Raw genomic sequence first — 25,000 nt, 5'->3', positions numbered from 1 at the left:
AAACAAGCGTGAGCTTCTCCTCTCTCTGAAATGAATGAAAACTCTCTCCCCCTCGCCCCCCCCCCCCCCCCCCCCCTCTCTCCCCCAGCTTGGCATTATGTTGGTGTGGTGGGAGGGTTTGCCTTCATCCTCATCCAACTCAGCCTCATCACAGCTTTTGCGCACACCTGGAACAAGAACTGGTGAGTGAGAGGGGCGAGTGATAAACTGTTATTAACAATGTTAAGAGAAGACGAAGAGACTAATAAACACCAAATGAAGTTAAGAAATTAAAATAAAATGAAAGGTATAAATACCTTACTAAATATAATATATTAAATATAAAATACGTATAATATATATATATATACATATATATATATATATATATATATATATATATATATATATATATATATATATAAAATACGTATAAATACAAAAGCACAAAGACACTGTATGAAATCAGATTAAATAATAAACAATCAAATTATAAAACACTCGATAAATCAAACACAAAAGTCTATTCTGTGTATGAAGACAACCTGACATTTGAGAAGCTGAAAACAGGAAATGGTGACAAATATCATGAAATTCATCAAGATGTCAATTATTATTTCAATGATCTTTGCAGCTCCAATTACATGTTCTTCAAAGAGTAAACGAAACGTAGCACGCTCTGATGATGATGATGATGATGATGATGATGATGATGATGATGATGATGACCCCGTCGTGTCCTCATGCGTTGGGCCAGACTCCCAGATGTTATTTACCGTCTCCAGCTGTTGTCGTGGTTGCCGTCCGTCTGTCTCGGCGACCTTTGACCTCTGTGTCGACGCGGCAACAACAACTCAGAGGACTTATTCGTTCTCGGCCTTTTTTTCCGTCGCAAACACACAAAGCAAACAATCCTCTTACTCTCAGTTCTGGCTTCGCTGGTTTAGAAGACAAGCTGCTCAAAATAACCCCGATGTCTCCTCATCGTCGGCCATCTGTGTGTTTACTGGTCGGTCCGTCTGGCTCGTGAGGAGACGAGGAGAAAGTAAAGTCTGTAAGACGTAGTCACTCGTTGGTTTGTGGACGTTTTGAAGCCTCCAGTTCGGCGATTTGGCCGTCGCCATCTTGTTTTTTTGGCAACCGGTGATCAGAATGAACCATATCTGCACTGAGGAGGAGTGACGTAGAGACCTGTCAATCACCTTGTAGCCCCGCCCCTAAAGCGTCCACTGCTTTATGGTCTGTTTGACTCTAAATGACCATAATTTACTAAATGAACATCATGCTGTATTGAAGAAGACTTGAAACTAGAGATTGAGACATAAACTCATGTTTACAATGTTTACTGAGGGAATACATCAAGAGAAGTAGAGTCATTTATATAGACTTCTATATAACCAGAGGAGTCGCCTCCTGGTGGTCAGGAGAGAGAATGCAGCTTTAACATATGAAGCATATACTTCTATACAACCAGACGAGTCTCCCCTGGTGGTCAGTAGAGAGAATGTAACTTTAACACATGAAGCATAGACTTCTATACAACCAGAGGAGTCGCCCCCTGGTGGTCAGTAGAGAGAATGCAGCTTTTACACATGAAGCATATACTTCTATACAACCAGAGGAGTCGCCCCCTGGTGGTCAGGAGAGAGAATGCAGCTTTAACACATGAAGCACATACTTCTATACAACCAGAGGAGTCGCCCCCTGGTGGTCAGTAGAGAGAATGCAGCTTTTACACATGAAGCATAGACTTCTATACAACCAGAGGAGTCTCCCCTGGTGGTCAGTAGAGAGAATGTAACTTTAACACATGAAGCATAGACTTCTATACAACCAGAGGAGTCGCCCCCTGGTGGTCAGTAGAGAGAATGCAGCTTTTACACATGAAGCATATACTTCTATACAACCAGAGGAGTCGCCCCCTGGCGGTCAGGAGAGAGAATGCAGCTTTAACACATGAAGCATATGCTTCTATACAACCAGAGGAGTCGCCCCCTGGTGGTCAGTAGAGAGAATGCAGCTTTAACACATGAAGCATATACTTCTATACAACCAGAGGAGTCACCCCCTGGTGGCCAGTAGAGAAAATGCAGCTCAAGGCTTCACTTTGCAGAACATGTTGGCACCTGGGGGAATTTTTATTATTATTAAGAAACCCTGAATTTGCCCCATGAATAAATCCTTTGCAACCTAAATTAGTGGGACACTTTCATTGAAGTTGACCTTCAACTCTTCACCTCTCAGGTTGACCGGAGCGGCGGAGAACAAGCGTTGGTACCTGGCGGTGCTGTGCGCCACCCTCTTCTTCTACACCATCGCCACCATGGCCTTCACCTTCATGTACAAGTACTACACGCACCCCATCGCCTGCCACTTCAACAAGGCGCTGCTGTGGATCAACCTGGGCCTCTGCGGCCTCATGTCCTTCATTGCCGTCACGCCGTGCGTGAAGCAGAGTGAGTCGAGGAGGACGCGCCCCGCCTCGTCTGTCGTCGATTCTCGGCGGCGAAATAACACTTAGTCCATCTGCAGCTAAGCAAACATCCTCCTGTTGAAACCAGATAATAATAATTAGATGTACTGTCAGATAATATCATCTGGTTCTCCCTCTGAGGACCAAATGTTGACTCCAGCTTTGTCTGCACACGTCTGGGTTTAAGGGTTGAAACGTACAACTGATTACACATGTGGGAGTACTGCACTAGTAAATACATACGAGTACTCTTCTTCCACCATTGCTCAAGTATAAACCTATAGGTACATTTATTGAGTATTTCCATTTATCATTTTCCTTAATTCTAGAGGAAACGTAATACTTTTCACTCCACTATATTTATCTGTTGTCAAGTAGAAACCTTGTAGAAGCGAGAGCTTTTGACCACGGATGGACTTAGAAATGTAGAAAAGTTTTTGACACAGAAATAAATTCCAGGGTTAAAACCTAAAGAGTGAAAGTTATCTCCAAATGTGTTGCTTTTCGTTACCAAATATTACAACTTCACAATGAAAATGTGTTTATTTCGATCATGGCCAAATAAACGCAGAGAAATTCCTGAATTTCTGTTTGAAAAGTTAAAACCAAAAATAGTAAAAACCTTTAATTAACATGAAAATATCAATAACTCTGAAAAGAACCTTTTATTTATCAATTCTTCTCTCTTTTTAGTCTTACATCAAAGAGTACATTTGAAGACTTTATACTTGTTTACGTTTATTTAAATCTGAACTCTATACTTTTCACACAGTGATATTTGTACTTTTGATAAGTTACAGTCCATTTAGCATTCGGCATGTACATTATGGGATGTATTCTATCTGTCTCTGCAGAGCAGCCGCGGTCGGGGCTCCTTCAAGCCTCCATCATCAGCTGCTACGTCATGTACCTCACGTTCTCCGCGCTGTCCAGCCGCCCGCCAGAGAAAGGTAACAAACATGACCTCTAGACTACCAGAGAAAGGTAACAGACATGACCTCTAGACTACCAGAGAAAGGTAACAGACATGACCTCTAGACTACCAGAGAAAGGTAACACACATGACCTCTAGACTACCAGAGAAAGGTAACACACATGACCTCTAGACTACCAGAGAAAGGTAACAGACATGACCTCTAGACTACCAGAGAAAGGTAACAGACATGACCTCTAGACTACCAGAGAAAGGTAACAGACATGACCTCTAGACTACCAGAGAAAGGTAACACACATGACCTCTAGACTACCAGAGAAAGGTAACACACATGACCTCTAGACTACCAGAGAAAGGTAACAGACATGACCTCTAGACTACCAGAGAAAGGTAACGCATATAACCCACCGAGGTTTAGACTGCCAGAGAAAAGTAACTAATCTAATCTTGTCTGTGTCTGTCTGCTGTTTGCTAAAATGTACACCGTGACAACTTTTCTCGTTTTGTGTCTCTTTGTAAACGTTTTGCGTCTCTTTGTAGTCGTTTTACGTCTCTTTGTAAACGTTTTGTGTCTCTTTGTAAATTATTTTGTGTCTCTTTGTAGTCGTTTTGCGTCTCTTTGTAGTCGTTTTGTGTCTCTTTGTAAATTATTTTGTGTCTCTTTGTAGTCGTTTTGTGTCTCTTTGTAAACGTTTTGTGTCTCTTTGTAGTCGTTTTGCGTGTCTTTGTAAACGTTTTGCGTCTCTTTGTAGTCGTTTTGCGTCTCTTTGTAAACGTTTTGTGTCTCTTTGTAGTCGTTTTGCATCTCTTTGTAAATGTTTTGCGTCTCTTTGTAGTCGTTTTGCGTCTCTTTGTAAACGTTTTGTGTCTCTTTGTAGTCGTTTTGCGTCTCTTTGTAAACGTTTTGCGTCTCTTTGTAGTCGTTTTGCGTCTCTTTGTAGTCGTTTTGCGTCTCTTTGTAGTCATTTTGCGTCTCTTTGTAAACGTTTTGCGTCTCTTTGTAGTCGTTTTGCGTCTCTTTGTAAATGTTTTGCGTCTCTTTGTAGTCGTTTTACGTCTCTTTGTAAACGTTTTGTGTCTCTTTGTAGTCGTTTTGCGTGTCTTTGTAAACGTTTTGCGTCTCTTTGTAGTCGTTTTGCGTCTCTTTGTAAACGTTTTGCGTCTCTTTGTAAACGTTTTGTGTCTCTTTGTAGTCGTTTTGCATCTCTTTGTAAATGTTTTGCGTCTCTTTGTAGTCGTTTTGCGTCTCTTTGTAAACGTTTTGTGTCTCTTTGTAGTCGTTTTGCGTCTCTTTGTAAACGTTTTGCGTCTCTTTGTAGTCGTTTTGCGTCTCTTTGTAGTCGTTTTGCGTCTCTTTGTAGTCATTTTGCGTCTCTTTGTAAACGTTTTGCGTCTCTTTGTAGTCGTTTTGCGTCTCTTTGTAAATGTTTTGCGTCTCTTTGTAGTCGTTTTGCGTCTCTTTGTAGTCGTTTTGCGTCTCTTTGTAGTCATTTTGCGTCTCTTTGTAAACGTTTTGCGTCTCTTTGTAGTCGTTTTGCGTCTCTTTGTAAATGTTTTGCGTCTCTTTGTAGTCGTTTTGCGTCTCTTTGTAGTCGTTTTGCGTCTCTTTGTAAACGTTTTGCGTCTCTTTGTAGTCGTTTTGCGTCTCTTTGTAAATGTTTTGCGTCTCTTTGTAAACGTTTTGCGTCTCTTTGTAGTCGTTTTGCGTCTCTTTGTAAATGTTTTGCGTCTCTTTGTAGTCGTTTTGCGTCTCTTTGTAAATGTTTTGCGTCTCTTTGTAAACGTTTTGTGTCTCTTTGTAGTCGTTTTGCGTCTCTTTGTAAATGTTTTGCGTCTCTTTGTAGTCGTTTTGCGTCTCTTTGTAGTCGTTTTGCGTCTCTTTGTGGTCGTTTTGCGTCTCTTTGTAAACGTTTTGCGTCTCTTTGTAGTCGTTTTGCGTCTCTTTGTAGTTGTTTTGCGTCTCTTTGTAAATTATTTTGTGTCTCTTTGTAAACGTTTTGCGTCTCTTTGTAGTCGTTTTGCGTCTCTTTGTAGTTGTTTTGCGTCTCTTTGTAAATTATTTTGTGTCTCTTTGTAAACGTTTTGCGTCTCTTTGTAGTCGTTTTGTGTCTCTTTGTAAATTATTTTGTGTCTCTTTGTAGTCGTTTTGCGTCTCTTTGTAGTCGTTTTGTGTCTCTTTGTAAATTATTTTGTGTCTCTTTGTAGTCGTTTTGTGTCTCTTTGTAAATTATTTTGCGTCTCTTTGTAGTCGTTTTGTGTCTCTTTGTAAATTATTTTGTGTCTCTTTGTAGTCGTTTTGTGTCTCTTTGTAAACGTTTTGCGTCTCTTTGTAGTCGTTTTGCGTCTCTTTGTAAACGTTTTGCGTCTCTTTGTAGTCGTTTTGCGTCTCTTTGTAAATGTTTTGCGTCTCTTTGTAAACATTTTGCGTCTCTTTGTAGTCGTTTTGCGTCTCTTTGTAAATGTTTTGCGTCTCTTTGTAGTCGTTTTGCGTCTCTTTGTAAATGTTTTGCGTCTCTTTGTAAACGTTTTGTGTCTCTTTGTAGTCGTTTTGCGTCTCTTTGTAAATGTTTTGCGTCTCTTTGTAGTCGTTTTGCGTCTCTTTGTAGTCGTTTTGCGTCTCTTTGTGGTCGTTTTGCGTCTCTTTGTAAACGTTTTGCGTCTCTTTGTAGTCGTTTTGCGTCTCTTTGTAGTTGTTTTGCGTCTCTTTGTAAATTATTTTGTGTCTCTTTGTAGTCGTTTTGTGTCTCTTTGTAGTCGTTTTGTGTCTCTTTGTAAACGTTTTGCGTCTCTTTGTAGTCGTTTTGTGTCTCTTTACGACCGTTTATGTTTGAATGAGACAACGACTACAAAGATAAAAACACAAGTAATATCAAGGAGATGCAGGAACGGGGTTAGAACAGCGCTTTACGAGACAGCGAAGGCATCGTAGGCATATCTCGGTTTTGACAGCATTTTTCTTTTTGCTGCGGGACCAAAGATTTGAGGTTAAACTGCATGAACGTTTCTGATTTTCTTCCTCATCTTTTACTATGGCTGCTCTTTGCAGCCGGTATGAACAACAAGTCGTCTCGGCTCCTGAACCTCACCTTTGTTTTCACCACAGGATAAATTGTGAAAGGTTTTTAAAACGTGTTTTGTTTGTATCTCATCATCCTGTTAATACTGACGAGCCCACACACACTCACACACACACACACACACACACACACACACACACACACACTTGTTTTTCTTTTTTAAATCCTCTATAATTTGCTTCCCTCGTAATGACTCACCTGTTGGCTCCAGGTAAGACAAAGCGCCTCCACATGACTGAAACATTAGCGCAGAGGCTTGTCAAAGGGCCCTGTCTTATCCGGGGTTTACATCTTAATGGCATGCATGCAAATAAAGACACACACACACACACACACAGATAATCTGGGATGAGATGTGCTCTGACATGCCGCCTGCTGGTCCGTGCTGAGGGCAGACAGAAGGATATTTGTTTCACATTCCTCGTGGATCCATTGACAACATAATCACCTGGCAGCGCCGCTACGTGTGTTCTCACACAGCTGATACAAGTCGGGAAAAAGTCAAAACAACAACACAGTTTGTGTCTCATAAGTTGTTTGGTGTATTTCGTCTATTCTTGTAGATACTTTAACCGACCACCCGTAGATTGCGTTAGCTTAAAGCGTCAACAGTAAGGAGAAGTCACATCCCAATAGCTAACGAGCTAGCTGACGAGCTAGCTAGTGAGCTAGCTAGTGAGCTAGCTAACAAGCTAGCTGCCACATCTACTGGAACCAAAACAGATTGATTGGCTGCGTGGTCCAAGTGTGACATTGACGCGGAGTGCCAAGACGTAGAAAAACGTATGTTTTTTAGCGAGTAACGCATTTCTAGAGGCGCGTTCGTTACGATAGAAGTTTATTTGTGTTTCACAAACTATTCAGCAAACTAGTCTCAAGTAAAAGCACCTTTAGGGGCCCTTCTGTGTGGAAGGCACAACGCTGTGACGGGGAACGACCAGGGGGAAGTTGATCCTTTGGGTGACGGGCCGCCCGGAGCGTCGCCTTCTCCGTCCAGCGACGCTCCGACGTCGAGTCGAAAGGTCGGACAAACTGACGGAGATTTACAGACGTGGACGAGGGTTCGTTTGAAAAGGCGTCTGAAGATGTGCCACCACTGTCATTACAGTCACAGTTACAGTTACACGCATTCCCTCGTTTCTAAATCAATGTGTGGGAAAATTAACTGGGAAAAGAGAAACGACAGAAAGGTATGCTTTAAGGCGGGGCTTCAAGGTGATTGACAGGTCGCTACCACGACGTCGTCCGGTCTGGAAGCTGTCCGTGGTTTTTCATCTTCCCACTTTTAACTCTTTCGCAGTGAGTTGTCCACTTCATGGAGGTGAATTGTCATATTTTGGTCTCATTCAGCGTTCGATTGTGCCCCAAAAAACAAGATGGCGACGAACAAAAGGCTGAACTTGAGGCTTTAAAATGTCATCCAGTTACTAGAGATTCTTCCTCAGGAGAGTTTTGAGCACTAACTGTCAAATTAATCCACAGAGAGGGACTTTTGAAATGCATATACTTTCTGTATGAACCAGCAACATGAACCGATAATTCTGCAGGTCTCCATTGTATCTGACACATCATCCACGGTGTGTGAGCCTGTACAGTGTGTGTGTGTGTGTGTGTGTGTGTGTGTGTGTGTGTGTGTGTGTGTGTGTGTGTGTGTGTGTGTGTGTGTTAGAGTCCCAGGGCAGCGCAGGACATTGTAGCAACTTGTTGGGAAAATATGCACTCAGCCTGTTTTTAAAAACACCTTTTCACCACCGCAGACTGTCCATACACACGCACACACACACACACGCACACACGCACACACACACACACACACACACACACACACACACACACACGCACACACACACACACGCACACACGCACACACACACACACACACACGCACGCACGCACGCACGCACGCACGCACGCACACACACACACACACACACACACACACACACACACACACACACACACACACACACACACACACACACACACACACACTACTTGTGTTTCTAAGAGGAATTAGTCTGGAGTGGAATTGAAATGACAACTCAAGTGTAGGACTTGTTGACTCCCTCTAGCCGAATCTTGACCTAAATGTGTGTGTGCGCGCGTGTGTGTGTTTGGGAGTGAGAGCGTTGTGCACATGCATGCACACGTGTGAGCATACAGTACATATTTGTGAGGACTCTATCCAGAGGGTGAGTCCATAAAGAAAGTGCAGCTGAGAACTTTTTTTTTTTTTTTAACAAGAAAGAGAGGAATTTTCCAGCAATTGAAACAAATGAGAAAAGGAAGAAGAAATGCGACACTTGACCTTAATGCGGCGACTTTCTTTTCCGTGGCGCCGGTGTAACAGGACACTCAGGTTTCATCTGGGTATACTTTGGCGTGTTACATGAAAAAAGCAAAACAACAAAGGTTATTGTTAAAAAATAAATAAGAAATCCGACTCTGCATTGTGAATAAAATATGGAGACGAGACTTAGTTTAGATGTTGTTATATTTATATGACTCTACAGGTGAAGAGGTGAACACATGAACTCATAGGTATCACCATGAAACTTCACCACTTTCTCACTGACATGAAGAGGAGGATTTATTGTGTTACAAGTGTTATGAAGTGTTATGTTTAAATATGTAAATGAGGCGTTATGTAACGGAAACTTTAGGTGAATTTAAGAGAAAGTCGTGAAATAAAATCTGAATGTGTATTTCTGATGTTTTCTTTCCACTGAAAGAAGACGTGTTATCAAAGAAAAATACACAAATCTCTTTTGCCTGAAGTGTCTCCCCTTAAATAAATAAAAACTGGATTTGAACACATTTGACAAATATGTTAATATTTTATTTGAAAACAAAATCCTTCTAAATTGTGGCAAACAAATTCATCACTAGATATTAGTTTTGTTAGATTTTGTAATGTTTTCTTTTTATTTATTTACAGAATCTGCTCGTAAAGTAATGTTTTCCATGAGGCTGGTCTTTACGTTTTGTTGCCGTCTTTCATTCATTCATCACAGTCAGTAAAATATTACATTCATCCTCATAATCATCCGTTTAACAATAATAGAAACTGTAAATATATTTCCATTGTATGTTTGTCATGGAGTCATGGAGTTAAAATGTTTTTTTCCAGGCCTGGAAAAGTCCTTGAAACCCCCCCCCCCCCCCAAAAGTTTAGTAAAAGTCATGTAAATGTGTTATATTTATGTGTTCATGTAAATGTGTTATATTCATGTGTTCATGACGTTCATTTACGCTGAGTTTGAAATAATGAATATGCTTTTAAAAGAAAGACTCAAAATATAAGCAGGCATACATACAGGCATCTATATAAATGTGTATTCTTTTAATCAAACTATTGTCTCATTCATTTGAGTCATTTAAGGTTTACTGTATGCTTTGTGTTCTCATTGTTAGTTTAAATACTACATTTACTCACTTTTTACTGTTTACACCCAGATTTCACTAAATGTTTGTAATGGACATTTGGTTTGAAGTCATAGAAAAGTCATTGTGTGTGTGTGTGTGTGTGTGTGTGTGTGTGTGTGTGTGTGTGTGTGTGTGTGTGTGTGTGTGTGTCAGTGGTGTATCAGGGCAGGAACATGACCGTCTGCTACCCCAGCGTGAGGCAGGACGGCATCCAGAACGAGGGCAACGCGGTGGCCATCATCGGAGCGGCCATCATGTACTGCTGCGTCCTGTTCGCGTGGTGAGTGGACCGAACCGTGTACTTCCTGTGTGTGTTCACGCCTAGCTCCTCCCCCAACCCCTGACTCCTCCCCCAACCCTCCCTGACTCCGCCCCCGCTACAGTAACGAGGCGTCCTACCTGGCGGAGGTGTTCGGCCCCTTCTGGATGATCAAAGTTTACCGCTACGAGTTCCAGAAAGCCACCTGCTGCTTCTGCTGCCCCGAGGAAGAGGAAGGTGAGGAAGAGCGCCTCCAACCACGCCATGTTGAGACATTTATGCTTCTTCTTCTCCTTTATCTGGTTCTTGTTCTTCTTTATTTTCTTCTTCTCCTTCATTTTCTTCTTCATTTTCTTCTTCTTCTTTTACTTCATCTTCTTCTTCTACTTCTTGCTCTTCTTCATGTTCTTCTTCTACTTCTTTACTTCTTGTTCTTCTTCTACTTCTTTACTTCTTGTTCTTCTTCTTGTTCTTCTTCTACTTCTTGCTCTTCTTCATCTTCTTCTTCTACTTCTTTACTTCTTGTTCTTCTTCTTCTTTACTTCTTCTTCTTCTTCTTCTTTACTTCTTCTTCTTCTTCTTCTTCTTCTTCTTCTTCTTCTTCTTCTTTACTTCTTCTTCTTCTTTTCTTCTACTTCTTCTTCTTCTTCTCCTTCTGGTTCTTGTTCTTTTCTTCTACTTGTTCTTTTTCTTCTTCTTCTTCCTCTTCTTCTTCTTCAGCACCATTCACATAAAGTTATATATTGTTTTTAACAATATTAAAAGGAGGAATGAAACCAATAGCACCGTGACCATATTAGAGTATGTACTGTGAAGAGAACCGTCTCCCTGTGTAGACATGGAGGGCTCATGCTAAGCTAACGGAAACACAATGACTCTTAAGTTCAAAGTGATTATACACGAATGAAAGCATAGTTATGAATATAATATTCTGTTCTTCAGCTGAGGAGGAGTTTGTGATGGAGGACGAGAACAAAGGCTGTCAGAAGGTCATCCACAACGAGACGCAGCGCGTGGCTTACAGCTACTTCTTCTTCCACTTCGTCTTCTTCCTCGCTTCGCTGTACGTCATGATGACGCTCACCAACTGGTTCAGGTGAGAGGGTTAGAGGAGGAGGAGGAGGAGGAGGAGGAAGAGGAGGAGGAGGAAGAGGAGGAGGAAGAGGAGGAGGAGGAGGAGGAGGAGGGGGAGGAAGAGGAAGAGGAAGAGGAGGAAGAGGAGGAGGAGGGGGAGGAAGAGGAAGAGGAAGAGGAGGAGGAGGAGGGGGAGGAAGAGGAAGAGGAAGAGGAGGAAGAGGAAGAGGAGGAGGGGGAGGAGGAGGAGGAGGAGGGGAAGGAGGAGGAAGAGGAGGGATGTGGGGTTTGGGCTGAAGGTAAAGTTAGCCGGGTCCCCGAAGGAATATGATCCCAAAACTTTTTTTTGTTCTTCTTTCCCTATTACTTTGCTTTTGAAATACATTTCTAATAATTGGGGACTTTCACCCAGGAAACCGAGGTCCGTGTCTCGTTTGAAAGCTTTCATTTACATCTTTAATTAAAATAACAAACAAACTTATTTGGCATTGAATCACAATGTTTTACTTAAACCTAACACAGTCATTTTGTTGCTTAAGTATAATTGCGTATACTTTGCAATGTTCACTTTTAGTAATTTATATCAAATTCGACAAAATCTTTCTTCCAGCAATTGTTTTATTACTTTGAGATATTGTTGGGAAGGTCTGTCGATTGTTTTCCATCCTCCTCTTCCTCACAATTTAACTTTATTTTTTTAACTGTACCTTTATTCTTTTACAGGATCGTCCCATTCAGATTTTAAATCTAACCCAAATCATAACACAATATGTGAACATTCTCTAACCCAGATCATAACACAATATGTGAACATTCTCTAGCCCAAATCATAACACAATATGTGAACATTCTCTAACCCAAATCATAGCTCAATATGTGAACATTCTCTAACCCAAATCATAACTCAATATGTGAACATTCTCTCTGCAAAGGTTGACTTTGATAAAGTGAAGCAGAACAAAGTTAGAGAGGGTTTAGAACAGAGAACATTCAGGAGAGGACAACACAAATTACCAAACCATATATTTATATATTTCTTATGGTGTTCAATACATCCAAATACAGCAGTTTTGGGCTTTTTTTTCATAAAACAAGCTATGATTTACAGTTTCATATAACAATCTTTCAGTCTGGGATTGGTTTTTAAAAGAGGAACAACCCGTATGTCCCGTGTGGTTGTGTGCCTCTAAACCGCGTCGTCTCCGTCCTCCAGCTACGAGTCGGCCGTGTTGGAGACGACCTTCACGCACGGCAGCTGGTCGACCTTCTGGGTGAAGATGTCGTCGTGCTGGGCCTGCGTGCTGCTCTACCTGTGGCTGCTGCTGGGCCCGCTGTGCAGCTGCCAGTCCGAGTCCCGGCCGCGGCGCTCGCGCATCAAGCGCCGCTCGGGGTCGTGTCGCCACGTCTCCGTGACCGTCTGACGAGGGGAAAGGTGAGGGGAGGGGACAGCGGACGGGACGCCGGAGGTCACGGGGGAGGGGTCAAAGACTCACGCTGCTGAGAGGAGGACCAATCAGAGAGCTCCGTGACATTCAGACCACTGTGAGGACTCGACTGTGGAAACACTCAACAGAATGAATTGCCAAAGGGATCAGAACTCTCACGGCTTTTACAGCCAGTAGGTGTACAGACGGATTCATTTTTAGTCGTATATTTAATCTTTGGGGTTATATGTAGACTGTTGATATTATAACAAGGGAGGATTCTTAGATATTTGCATCAGAGGCTCACATCCCGGTTATTGTTTTCTTTTATGTCGAAAGAATCTGCCCTAAAATAAAGAAAGAGAACGGTCGGTCCTCTGGCCTCCGACGGGCAGTCCATGGTTTTGATCGTGAACAAATCTTTCTCGGGGTTGGAAACGGAGAACTGTGGGCGTGTTGAGGTCACACATGATGCAAGAGACGCTCCAGCGCTGACCCAGGAACAGTTTGTTACGTCTGTAAAGAAATTAACTTCAGGCGGATCGTCTGAGATCCGAATTCTGGATTCTCAATTATGTTCCGAGCGAAAAAAATTCGGGAACATTTTTGAAAAAATTCACAGATCGCAAATTTGCCTCGGAGGGTTTTTACATCGTAAAACTTCCTCTGTCCTTGGACCTTTGCATTGGAACAAGAAAAATAACTTTTTTTGAATTAAAAACGACTTTGTCAGGTTTACTAAAAACATCTCGTTTTGGCTTAAATTTTGCCCGTTTGTCCCGTTTGTTTAAGTGACGGACGTAAATAAGAAAGAGGGCTCGTTGCCTTTCACGACTCAAACCTTGGTCTCCTGGGTGAGAGTCCTGCGTGTGACCCTCTATTCCACTACAGAGCTTCCTCAGACTAGCATTAGACGCGTATTTTATTTAACAAATACCTTCCCTCTAAACGTAATCAATAATACAGTTTTGTTGGATGGGAACATCATTTTTAGGATATCATGACGGTAAAATACATTTCAACTCTCGTCTACTCGCCTGAAAACAAATTCAGTTAAAACAACAACAAAAAGCATTTTGGGAAATGCAAAATGTTTGGGATAGCGTTAGTTTAGCATAAAAGAGATCTACTCTAAGCTAATGCTAACCAACTCGGAGCTAACACCCAATCAGGCGTTGGTGTCTCAGCTAACTCTCAACCAATAAGCAAATAGGCATTTACCCCAAACTCATTTATTGAGGACTTTTCAACACAGTGTAATAATGAATTTGGGAATAACTGATTCAGATTTATTTGAAAATCATCGGCTGGAATGACAACGACTGAATAATACAGAATAACAGCATGACCTTTATTTCATTTAGTGCTAACAGTTACAAACCAGACAGACATAAACAATTTAATTGCATTATTTCAGTCAATGATGAGCGCTGTCTTGTTTACTTGTCAACAGACAGGTTTCCATCCAAAGTGTTACATTGTAACTGAGGGAATCTTTCCATCCACTTCTGTTGTGCGGTTGTTTAGAGAACCACAGAAGAAGAACGAGATGACGTAAACCGAAGACAGTGAAATAAAACGTGATGTGAATATGACATTTCAGTTTGTTTCATGTGGTCGTGAGGAAGATTTTACAAGTTGTATCAAAACTTTTATGCAATATTTCAACATTGAAAAAATATTGTTCTGCATTTTTTTAATTTATTTTGTATATCAAATTGGAAATGTGCATAAAAACAGGTGGAGACGCACCAACTGAGCCCAAAGCCAAAGAAAGATTTGTTCATGCGTCACAAGGTTCTAGCGGGTTCTCTTTCAGTATTTTGGTTCTCTTCATGTTTTTTTTTCCACAAATGCTCAGAGACGGCCGGTCGGACTGAGAGGCAGCTAAAGAGAAACGCAACATGTTCTCAAAAGTTCAACAAGTCCAGAGGAGATTTGTTGACTTGAGGGCAAAGAAAACACTTTGCTTTTAGACAACGAGGAACATTTTGTCGCTTTACAGCTCGTCGTTCACTCGATTCTTGTTTACATTTGTTTTGCATGTGTTACTCCATTTTGAAAAGTTAGACAATTGAAACCGAGAGTGCTCAAAAATATATATATAATTACTAAAAACTCAATTCCAGAAGAGATGGAAGCGTTCTGTCTCATGCCTTCAGGTGAAGTAGTCACGCCTGCCGAGGCAACGGGATCTCACAGAAGCACCTGAACTCACCACGACCTCCTATAGAAGCGCGTTCGTCCAAAATTAGGTGCTGAATTTGGAACAAACCCCGTTAAGATTAAACACATGAAGCATAGACTTCTATACAACCAGAGGAGTCATCCCCTGGTGGTCAGGAGAGAGAATGCAGCTTTAACACATGAAGCATAGACTTCTATACAACCAGAGGAGTCGCGCCCTGGTGGCAATGATAGATAATGCAGCTTTAACACATAAAGCATAGACTTCTATACAACCAGGAGTCGCCCTCTCGTGGACACTAGTGAGAATGCAGCTTTAACACATGAAGCATATACTTCTATACAACCAGAGGAGTCCCCCTCTCGTGGACACTAGTGAGAATGCAGCTTTAACACATGAAGCATAGACTTCTATACAACCAGAGTTGCCACGCCCTGGTGGCAATGATAGATAATGCAGCTTTAACACATAAAGCATAGACTTCTATACAACCAGAGGAGTCGCCCCCTGGTGGTCAGTGAGAATGCGGTTTTAACACATGAAGCATAGACTTCTATACAACCAGAGGGGTCGCCCTCTCCTGGACACTAGTGAGAATGCAGCTTCCCGTGAGGAGGTCGTGGTCGTTTCCCGTGTTCCTGTGAGTCCAGGTTGACTGAGATAACTCGTGGTGTGAAGTTAAAATAGCTGGTTTCTCCGCTGAAGAGACGCTGAGCCGAGTCTGCGATGACTTCCTTATAATGATATTATAACATGAGCAGCGTTCTGGCTCAGTCATGACATACATACATACAGTTATTCTATCTGTAGTTTAGATGTAGTGTTTCCTTTGTTGTAGATGTGAAGATGCTTTTTTGTAAATACATTGTTTTCTTAAAAACGCTGCTGTTCTCCTGTCTACATTTTTTTTTGTGAATGTTTATAATAAGTGTTAAATAGAAGAGTGGGTCATTATTTTAATTCACTCTATGGACAAAAAGGTAAAAAAAAGACATTATTTTGGCACACGTAGATGAGGTTTGTTATATATATAAAATGCACAACACAAGGCACAGAACTATTTAAAGGACTGCAAGTTTTCTCAAAACAATTATAGTCAAATGAGACTTTAGTATACTTGTAGCTAATCAGTGCCACGCAATACAATACTGTATAATTCATAATCTCTTTCACGTAAAAACAGACCTGATTCAACACACTATAAAAAATGAATACCACAACACAGGCACAATGAAAGACGTTAGACGAGTGACACACGAGTTAATGCGTTGTGGTTTAAGCTTTTTCTTCTTCTTTTTATATGCATAAATATATTGTGAAGCAATGTGTTTTTTACTATCTCGAGTTACACCGAAAAGAAAAAATCCACCTTGAGTCCTGATTGCATGTTGCAACTCGCACAATGAGCTGCAGCTACATGTGCAGCTCACAGAGGTGATGATCGGTGACATCACAGGTCCTCGCTTAGAAATTTATAAAAAAAATGTTGATAGAAGAAGTAAGAATCTATTGTTCTTCATGCGACTGGAGGAGCAGCTGCTTCTGGAGGGATTTCTCCTGGTAAAATTCCAAATGTTTGTATTTAATTGTCAAGCTGGATATTGAATTTCAACTGCTTTGGAGCAAATAAACACGACTGCGGCGCAGTTTGGGCAGAAGTCGGCGCTGCAGGCGACACGTGGCTGCACTACGCCAGTAAAGAGAGTAGAAGAAGAAGTAGAGGAGAACGGCTATAATAGAATTTGTTTCAATCCGGTAACTTTTAATTGTTTTGTCATGTCAGAGAGTATTTACTATGCTTCATGTTGTTTGGAGACGAAGACAATATACATATATGAATATATATATATATAAATACATATATAAATATATATATATATATATATATATATATATATAAATACATATATAAATATATATATATATATATATATATATATATACATATATACATAAATATATATATTAATATATATATAATAATATATATGTATTTAATACAAATTAATTAAAGTAAATATATATGTATATATACATATATATTATATATAAATAAATACATATATATATATATATATAAATATATATAAATATAATATATATCCGAGAAGACGGCAACAACAGAAACTGTTGATGAGTTCAATATTTGCTACGTCAGAATCTATTCGTAAAAAGTTTTTTCATACCGTTTTTTTATTACATTTTGCCTTGTATTAAACAGCTTTTTTTAATTCGGTACTTCAAAATGTATCTAATAATATATAACGGAAAACACATCTATTAATATCCTTAATAGCCGTGTTTCCATTCACATTGTTTTATTTCTCCATAGACGAGCCGACTGGTTTTGCTTCTGGTTTGCGACCTCGACTTCTTCTACTCCGTTTCCGGGCAGATTACAGACATGTGTACTCTGCAGCGACACCTTCTGGCCGAACTACGCTGTCGCTTTACTGGAATGATACTTCAGCTTTAAGTTGTGGCCGTCAGCTCCAGAAGGACGGCTTTGTGCTCAAACATCTGGGTTTGTTTCCCCAAAAGCAATAGAATGAAAATAAGTCAAAATGTTTGATAGGATTGAAGTTGTTCTTCATCTGCATGTTTTGAGGTGGATTTTTCCTTTAAGTTTAATCATGAAAAAAAATACAATATATATATATATATAAAAAAAGAAATTAAATGATAGCTGTGGGAGAAAAAAAACAGCAATAACAAAAAGGCCATTTCAGTCAATGTTCTTCTCTTTGGTATGCGTTTAAAAGGTGGGCACAGGCGTCCACCTAAAGTGCTCTATATGGTACAGTAAGCTGGTCACACACACACACACACACACACACACACACACACACACACACACACACACACACACACACACACACACACACACATATATATAAGAAGTGGACGTAGTCATCGTGATTACACCCATTGGTTTGTGGACGGATGTTTTTAAGTGACAGAAGCCTAGAGTTTGCCGATTTCACCGTCGCCATGTTTTTTGTTGTTGCAACCAGTAAACAGGAAGTGACGTAGAGACGCTGTATATGTCTCTGCCAGACCTGTCAATCACCTTGTAGACCCGCCCTAAAGTCTGTTTGTCACGGTGAGGTCATAGAGCAGAATAAGCCTTGTGGGGACAGTTGAGACTAACAAGGACAAAAGAAGACAGTAACGAGGATGGATCTCTTTGTTGAATGGAGACACACACACACACACACACACACACACACACACACACACACACACGCACACAGAATAAGCCTTCCGGGGACAGTCGAGACAAACAAGGACCTAAGAAGACAGTAACGAGGATGGATCTCTTTGGTGAATGAAGACACACACACTCTCACACACTCACACACACACACTCACACAGGCTGCCGGGGTCCTGTGTTGCTGCACAGACTGTCTAGCGGCCGCAGCAGCGCGTCCTCTCTTGGCCGGTACGGCGCCACGTAGCTGTCCTCCTCCAGCAGGATGCGGTTCAGCGTGCGCTCGTAGTTGATGTGGCGGCGCACCATCAGGATGTACTGCCGGCCCTCCTGCAGGCCGGGGCAGTCGCACACGTTCTGCACCCACAGGAACTCCCGGTGCTCCAGGCGGAACCTGTTCCGGTAGGTGTGCATGATCTGGACGTCGTAGCGCGTCTCCTCGCCGCGGTACAGCTTCCCGAGGACTCGGCCGCGGAAAACTGACGGGAAGCAGAGAAGAATGTTTACGGGAGGAAAGAGAACGTTAGCATCCTGTCACATTCTCTGTTAGCATCCCCTCACATTCTCCGCTAGCATCCTCTCACATTCTCCGTTAGCATCCTCTCACATTCTCCGTTAGCATCTTCTCACATTCTCCGTTAGCATCCTCTAACATTCTCCGTTAGCATCCCCTCACATTCTCCGTTAGCATCCTCTCACATTTTCCGTTAGCATCCCCTCACATTCTCCATTAGCATCCTCTAACATTCTCCGTTAGCATCCCCTCACATTCTCCATTAGCATCCTCTAACATTCTCCATTAGCATCCTCTCACATTCTCTCGTGTTTAGACAGAAGAAAACTTTGGCATCCGAAAGGATACAGGTTTTTAGCGACTCACCGAAGTCCTTCTGGCAATACTGTCTCTGGCGTTCCCTTCGACCTTTAACCCGCCGACATTTCCCACAATGCCCTACAGAGTAAACCGGGCAGAAACAAGCACACAAATACATCCCGATGCATATTTAGAACTTATTTTTTGTAATCACTTTTTGAGAAATATGCACGCTTGCTTTCTTATGGGAGTTCTATGAAGCAGGCTGTTTATTGGTGTGTGTGTGTGTGTGTGTGTGTGTGTGTGTGTGTGTGTGTGTGTGCGTGTGTGTGTGTGTGTGTGTGTGTGTGTACATACTTCCAGGTGGAGGCTCAGGCAGGAGGTTTCTGTGGTTCTCCTCTCGCTCCAGACGGGGCAGGATGGGTTGGTGGAGAGATTGGCGGGGCGGCTTCACAGGCCTTAAAACTAGTTGACACACACACACACACACACACACACACACACACACACACACACACACACACACACACACACACACACACACACACACAATGTTGTTAACAATATACTCAACAGGTGCATTGTTTAAGTCCTGAGAAATTATTTTGAAGCCCTTATTTTGAAAGTTTTGAACATTTGTGACTTTAGCAACAAACAAACAAAGATAATATATAAGACACAGTTTTGAGACAAACTGATGCATAGAACTATCAAACACATATTGTGGACTCAAGCTCTGGCAGCTTGACGAAGAATCATGTAGTAGAATAATGTTAAAAACACATATTTTGTGTTGTGTATTGGCTTAAAATGTATCAGTTGTTTTGGCCACTTTTTTTTTGCTCTGTTGCACAATATATCTGAAAAAACGGGATAATTTGGTCAGAAACCGCAGCTTTCTCTCAAAAGTGGTGGTGAGGTTTGTCACAAAAAGATCAAACACATATCCCAGCATGCATTCCTCACGCAGACCTCGTTACATCCTCCCCGGCAACCAACATGGTGACCAGACCAGGCAGCTGGAAAGTTACCCAACAAAACAAATCAACGCACTATTTCTGGCAACATCAGGCGTCAGATTGTGTTTTGGCACGAATCCATCGGTTGGAAAAATGTTTCCAGAGCAGCTCCTCAGATGTATTTTAAGTCCATGTGAACGTGAGCGTTAAAGGAGGAATTCAGAACACGTGCAGCCGCATCGTGACAGAAACATTCTTCTCTTTGAGCTGATTGGCTTTCCGTGCATGATTTTTGTGGGCGTGGTCAGACTGCGACGCCGCTTGACATCGACCTTGTTCTGCACCTGTGATTTCCTTCTTATACGCGCATGACTGGAAACACCTGTGAGGGTGTGCAGGGATTTATTAGTCATCTTCTACTGAAAGTTAAAAACTAACTTTAGGCCCTTTCCTAAAGTCTGTTAGTTCTTCACAACTTCAGTGGAAGTTGACATGAGGATGAGAAGATAATCTATGGAGTTTATGATTTTAGGGGTGAGGTGTTCCTTTAAACTCAAGCTTTAATCTACTGTGTGAACGTATTTAAAGGGAATTAAATGAAGCTGAGGCAGGACTTACACCAGTGGGGTCGGGCGGTGACAGGAGGCCTGGTTGTAGTGGTGGTAGTGGTTGTAGTGGGTTGATCCCAGGGGAGGTAGTTGTCAGTGTGATGAGCTTGACGCAGTGGACTCCTCCCGTGGTGGAGGGCGTATTGGCCCGGCGGCAGCCAGTACTCGTACTCGATGCCGGGGTTTCTGTCTGTCGCCAGCACCTGCACACAAGGACGGCACGGACACATCAAGACTGGCCTGGAAGGGTCTGAATCTCAAGGTTTTCATCTGCTTTCATATATTTCACTTCAAAGTGCAGCATTCTGGGTTTTTGTAATAGTTTCCAATGAGAGTGAAGCCTTTTGCACGAGTGTCCTGAACGTCTTAAGTAAAAAAAGTAAAATGAGAGGTTTTCTAAAGGGACCATGGTGCTCTGAGACACTACCACTTGAGTCCACAGGGGGCGCCAGAATCAACACAAGAGGAAAGCTCCTTGTAGTAACTTTGCTGTTTTCCGATCCGAAGTTCTTCTGTGCTCACTGGAACCATTTGGGAGTACTGGTCCAGATGTCTATTCACTATAATGTGTCCTCATACCCTTGTGATCCTCAGGATGAAGATAAAGGTCGTCTTAACCCGAGGGTTGACCCTTAAACCTGACATTTAAGTGTGCAAGAGTACGAGGACACATTATTGGCACTAAATCAGAGCACCAGCCCCCAGGAAGAAATCACAAGTGATGTTGCATTCGTTCTCGCTTAAGCGAAGAACTTTCCAAAGGAAACAAACAGTCCACAGTGTTCAGAGGACGCTTATCAACCAGCAGCAGTCTATAACAACGGTGTTCTCACAGTGTCTCAGGAGGAAGCAACAGTTAACAGCTGGTTGGTAGCTGAGCCAGGTCTGAATGGAAAGAATTAAACATTGATTCAAACCGGATGTTTTTCTTACCTTGTGAAGTGCTTACCGATAACCACAATAAGTGCAATTTAACAGTGTATTGCACAATGTGAGGAAGTGTTTATCTTTTCCTGGTTTTGGTGCCAATAAAGTCGGCCTTCTTTCAGTATGAAGTGCATTTGTTTTTCATGCAAACAAAGCGATAACAGAAAGAGATGACCAAGCTGTCCTGACCATTAAATGGAGGTCTTCCTTGGTCGGTCCCGGGACCTCGAAGCTCTCCCAGGTGTCTGCCGAGCGCCGGTACAGCAGCTTCGTCCCGGCCACGTTGTACTCGCCCGGAATGCTGATCTTCCAGTTACCGTTGATCACAAACTGGGAGCGACCGTTCTGGAGGGCTGGAGGGAAGTCTGGTGTCAGTCATGAGTGATAAGGGAGTCAAATATGTCTAATTTAACCTGCGCTAAGCCCCGCCCCCCCATTGCTACTCAATCAAGCTACCATGGAGCCCTGGACACTGTGACTGGATGATGCCGTGCTCTGATTGGCCAGTCCACCATTTAGACTTCACAAAGGGTTAATTATCTCTCCATATCAGAAGGCCTTGTTGAGGTAAAGCAGTGGTTCTCAAACTGTGGGGCGCACCCCTCTAGTGGGGCACGGGGGGTGGGGGGGAAGATTATTTTTTAGAATCCTTTATTAATCCCAGAGTGGGGACATTATTCTCTGCATTTTACAACTTTATTGTTATTATCTTATATTCAGTGCAAAACAGGTTAATTGCAGCCACAATAGGTACTTTCTTTGGCAAATATTAGTTATGTTTTGCACAGATAGAACTTTATTTGCATTGTTCTAACAAAGGGATGGCACATGTTATTTGTTTTTGTCTGATGGAATAATTTGGTATACTTGAAAGTGATTTAAATTTTCTTTATTCTATTATTAGTCAAAACAAGTTATTTCAATACAAATTCAGCAGGACCATTTTGTTACAATTTAGTTGTGACGTGAACATTTGTCTTCCTCCAAAGTGGGGCGTGACAGAAACAGTTTGAGAACCACTGAAGTAAAGGCCGGCGGTCGGAAGCAGAAATATGCCGGCTGGTGGAAGAGGGATTTTCCACGAGCTGAAATGGAAACAATACCTCCACCTGCCTCGCCTCAGCGGCCAGATAAAACGCTTTACGAGCGTCACTTTTTTCAGGACCACAGTGTGAGCCGTTTCGGCGGGGGTCTGTTTTATTTTGGTCCCATAAACAAGGATGAGAATAGATGCCCTTGGTTATTATGCCTGGAAAAGCCCCACAGCGGGACCAGAGACCAGACGGGACCGCTGAGCCTCCCCTGTCTCCGGGGAGAGGAAGTTATTGCAAGTCTAGGAGCTCACTTTAACTTTTCTAAACTGCCCGACTCACACTGCAGCGTGGAGCCGGTGACGCAGAGAGAGTCTTCTTGCAGAAAGCTGAAACTGACAAACAGCCGGGTTGTGTGACGGCTGCATCTTACCGAGATAGTTCCTGCTGTTATCGGTGACTCGGATGTGAGTGGCTCCAGCTGGTATCATGGCCACTTCGTTGTATCCGAAAGGGCCGCCTGGCAAACAGAGACGCTGAGTTAGAGGCTGCTTTTAATAGGAGTTTCCCCTTCCTTCTTTTCTTTTTGTTTTAACTACTTCACATGATTAAAGGAAAGGTCCATTTGTTTTATTACAACCTGGGGACAAACGTGCTGCACTGAAAACAGCTTTACACGCAAAGTGAGGCCAAGAGGAGAAAACAAGCCTCAGATGGTTATTTGAAGTTGTTTTAATCTAAAATGAAAGAGGAACATTAAAAGTTATTATCACTTCAGACGTCTGTTGCTTTGCCAATGGATTGGAGAGTCATCGGATAATTATTTAAGCGGCTGTAAAACTGTCTTCACAATAAAAGCGTATTTTTGTTGCTAACAAAGAGCCGCTAATTTGGTGATAAACTATCAAAGTGACCCATTATTCTGTTGTTTGAAAGCTTTTATTTTGAAGCAAATTGTTTTTGTTTTTGTTTTGAAGCGGAAAATCAGGAAAAGTTTAACATGCGCATTAAAAGTCTCCCGTTATATCGTTATGTAAAAGCTTTTAGTTTGAAGTAGCAACATCAGGAAATATGGGGTTTTCAGTGTTATGCTAACTAATACGTTTCTTTTATTTTTATGTTGGTCTCTGCAAGAAAAGAGCATGACTACAGATGATGAAACTAAAAATAAGTGAAAGTAAAAATCCCAAAACACACCTGCAACTGCAGCTAATCGCCATTGGTGCCGCCAAAGAGAGCAACAAATCATTGAGATTGTAGCTTGAACCAAAACTACAATAACAAGACTAATGTTGACGGTTATATTCCTTCAAAAATCTAATCCACTAGTGTCCACACTTATAATTTAAGAACATCACTCATCATCTGAGGCGGTAAACGCAGTGTTCATGTCAACGTCACGGCAGGGAAAGCAGCTCCATCTGTTTGTTCAAATGCCAAAATTAACACACACTTAAACACACGAGCAGATCTTTTTTTACGTGACGTTCTCTGGAAAACGAGGCTCATTGTCGCCTCTGATGAAACGTGACTGAAGGAGCACGTCTGAGGTCTATATATATATCTTAAAAAGGTCTTCTGCATTAATGAATTCATGTCAACAACAGCTGCACATCAGTCGTGTACGTATCTGGTGTCGACCTGTCAATCACCTTGTAGCCCCGCCCCCAAAGCGTCCCCTGCTTTATGGTCTGTTGACTCTAAATGACCATAATTTACTAAATGAACATCATGCTGTATTGAAGAAGACTTGAAACTAGAGATTGAGACATAAACTCATGTTTACAATGTTTACTGAGGGAATACATCAAGAGAAGTAGAGTCATTTATATAGACTTCTATACAACCACAGGAGTCGCCCCCTGGTGGTCAGCAGAGAGAATGCAGCTTTAACACATGAAGCATAGACTTCTATACAGCCAGAGGAGTCGCCCCCTGGTGGTAAGGAGAGAGAATGCAGCTTTAACACATGAAGCATAGACTTCTATACAGCCAGAGGAGTCGCCCCCTGGTGGTAAGGAGAGAGAATGCAGCTTCAACACATGAAGCATAGACTTCTATTACTGCTCCGGTATTACAGTTCTGTGGTTTCAGAACTGAAGCCTCAGACTAGATGCCTGCGGGCCGTCACTTTGTACTGTGCACTTTAAGGGTTAATCTCTGCACAGCACACTAAAGCATCAATCAGTCACTCATATGTAATCACTAACCGATCAGATAATTGTGTTCTTTTGAAGAGATCTTGCCAAACACCGACATCGGGTCTTGTACTGTAACGCTGTTGTCATTATAAAACAAAAATCCGTAATGATTAACCGTCATTAAACTTTACAGGATGGCTTTTACGAGCATGAAGAACGAGCTGGACCCACAACCATCCATCACAGAGGGATGTTTCTCCTCTGGGACAGCTCTATGGTTCCCCCCCCCTCCTCGCAGCCGCGGGACGGACTCCATTCATTGCGGCGGGTACTTTGGTTTCCCCCTGGATACTCGTCTCCGAGAGGAACTATTCACGAGGTTCATCCGCGGAGCCTCGAGGCGACATGAAGACATAGCGCTGCCATTGAGGAAGTGTCAGAGTTAGCAGCTCCAGGCCGCCGGCGCCTGACCTT

The 25,000-nt window shown here is 42.1% G+C and overlaps 2 protein-coding genes across 2 annotated transcripts in view; one reads left to right on the top strand and one right to left on the bottom strand.

Moving 5' to 3' along the window:
• Nucleotides 1-12,643, top strand: part of serinc4 (serine incorporator 4) — a gene marked incomplete at both ends in the record, with an annotated part of 22,762 nt that extends 10,119 nt beyond the window's left edge. The window contains 7 exons of the mRNA XM_079231449.1: nucleotides 89-182; nucleotides 2,224-2,435; nucleotides 3,307-3,402; nucleotides 10,043-10,169; nucleotides 10,273-10,385; nucleotides 11,091-11,244; nucleotides 12,436-12,643. Coding sequence (XP_079087575.1) covers nucleotides 89-182; nucleotides 2,224-2,435; nucleotides 3,307-3,402; nucleotides 10,043-10,169; nucleotides 10,273-10,385; nucleotides 11,091-11,244; nucleotides 12,436-12,643 — 1,004 coding nt within the window. The remainder of the gene's footprint in view (nucleotides 1-88; nucleotides 183-2,223; nucleotides 2,436-3,306; nucleotides 3,403-10,042; nucleotides 10,170-10,272; nucleotides 10,386-11,090; nucleotides 11,245-12,435) is intronic.
• A 5,529-nt stretch (nucleotides 12,644-18,172) lies between these two features.
• Nucleotides 18,173-25,000, bottom strand: part of adamtsl5 (ADAMTS like 5) — a 23,776-nt gene continuing 16,948 nt past the window's right edge. Inside the window, exons 8-13 of the mRNA XM_079230348.1 lie at nucleotides 22,819-22,905; nucleotides 21,544-21,707; nucleotides 20,438-20,630; nucleotides 19,218-19,325; nucleotides 18,927-18,998; nucleotides 18,173-18,525 (exon numbers count right to left, since the gene is read on the bottom strand). Coding sequence (XP_079086474.1) covers nucleotides 18,203-18,525; nucleotides 18,927-18,998; nucleotides 19,218-19,325; nucleotides 20,438-20,630; nucleotides 21,544-21,707; nucleotides 22,819-22,905 — 947 coding nt within the window. The 3' untranslated portion in view covers nucleotides 18,173-18,202. The remainder of the gene's footprint in view (nucleotides 18,526-18,926; nucleotides 18,999-19,217; nucleotides 19,326-20,437; nucleotides 20,631-21,543; nucleotides 21,708-22,818; nucleotides 22,906-25,000) is intronic.

Source organism: Taurulus bubalis (genome assembly GCF_910589615.1).
Source record: "Taurulus bubalis genome assembly, chromosome: 15".
Lineage (NCBI taxonomy): Eukaryota > Metazoa > Chordata > Actinopteri > Perciformes > Cottidae > Taurulus > Taurulus bubalis.
Note: the sequence above shows the minus strand (reverse complement) of the source record. Positions and strands in the feature narration are given on the sequence as shown.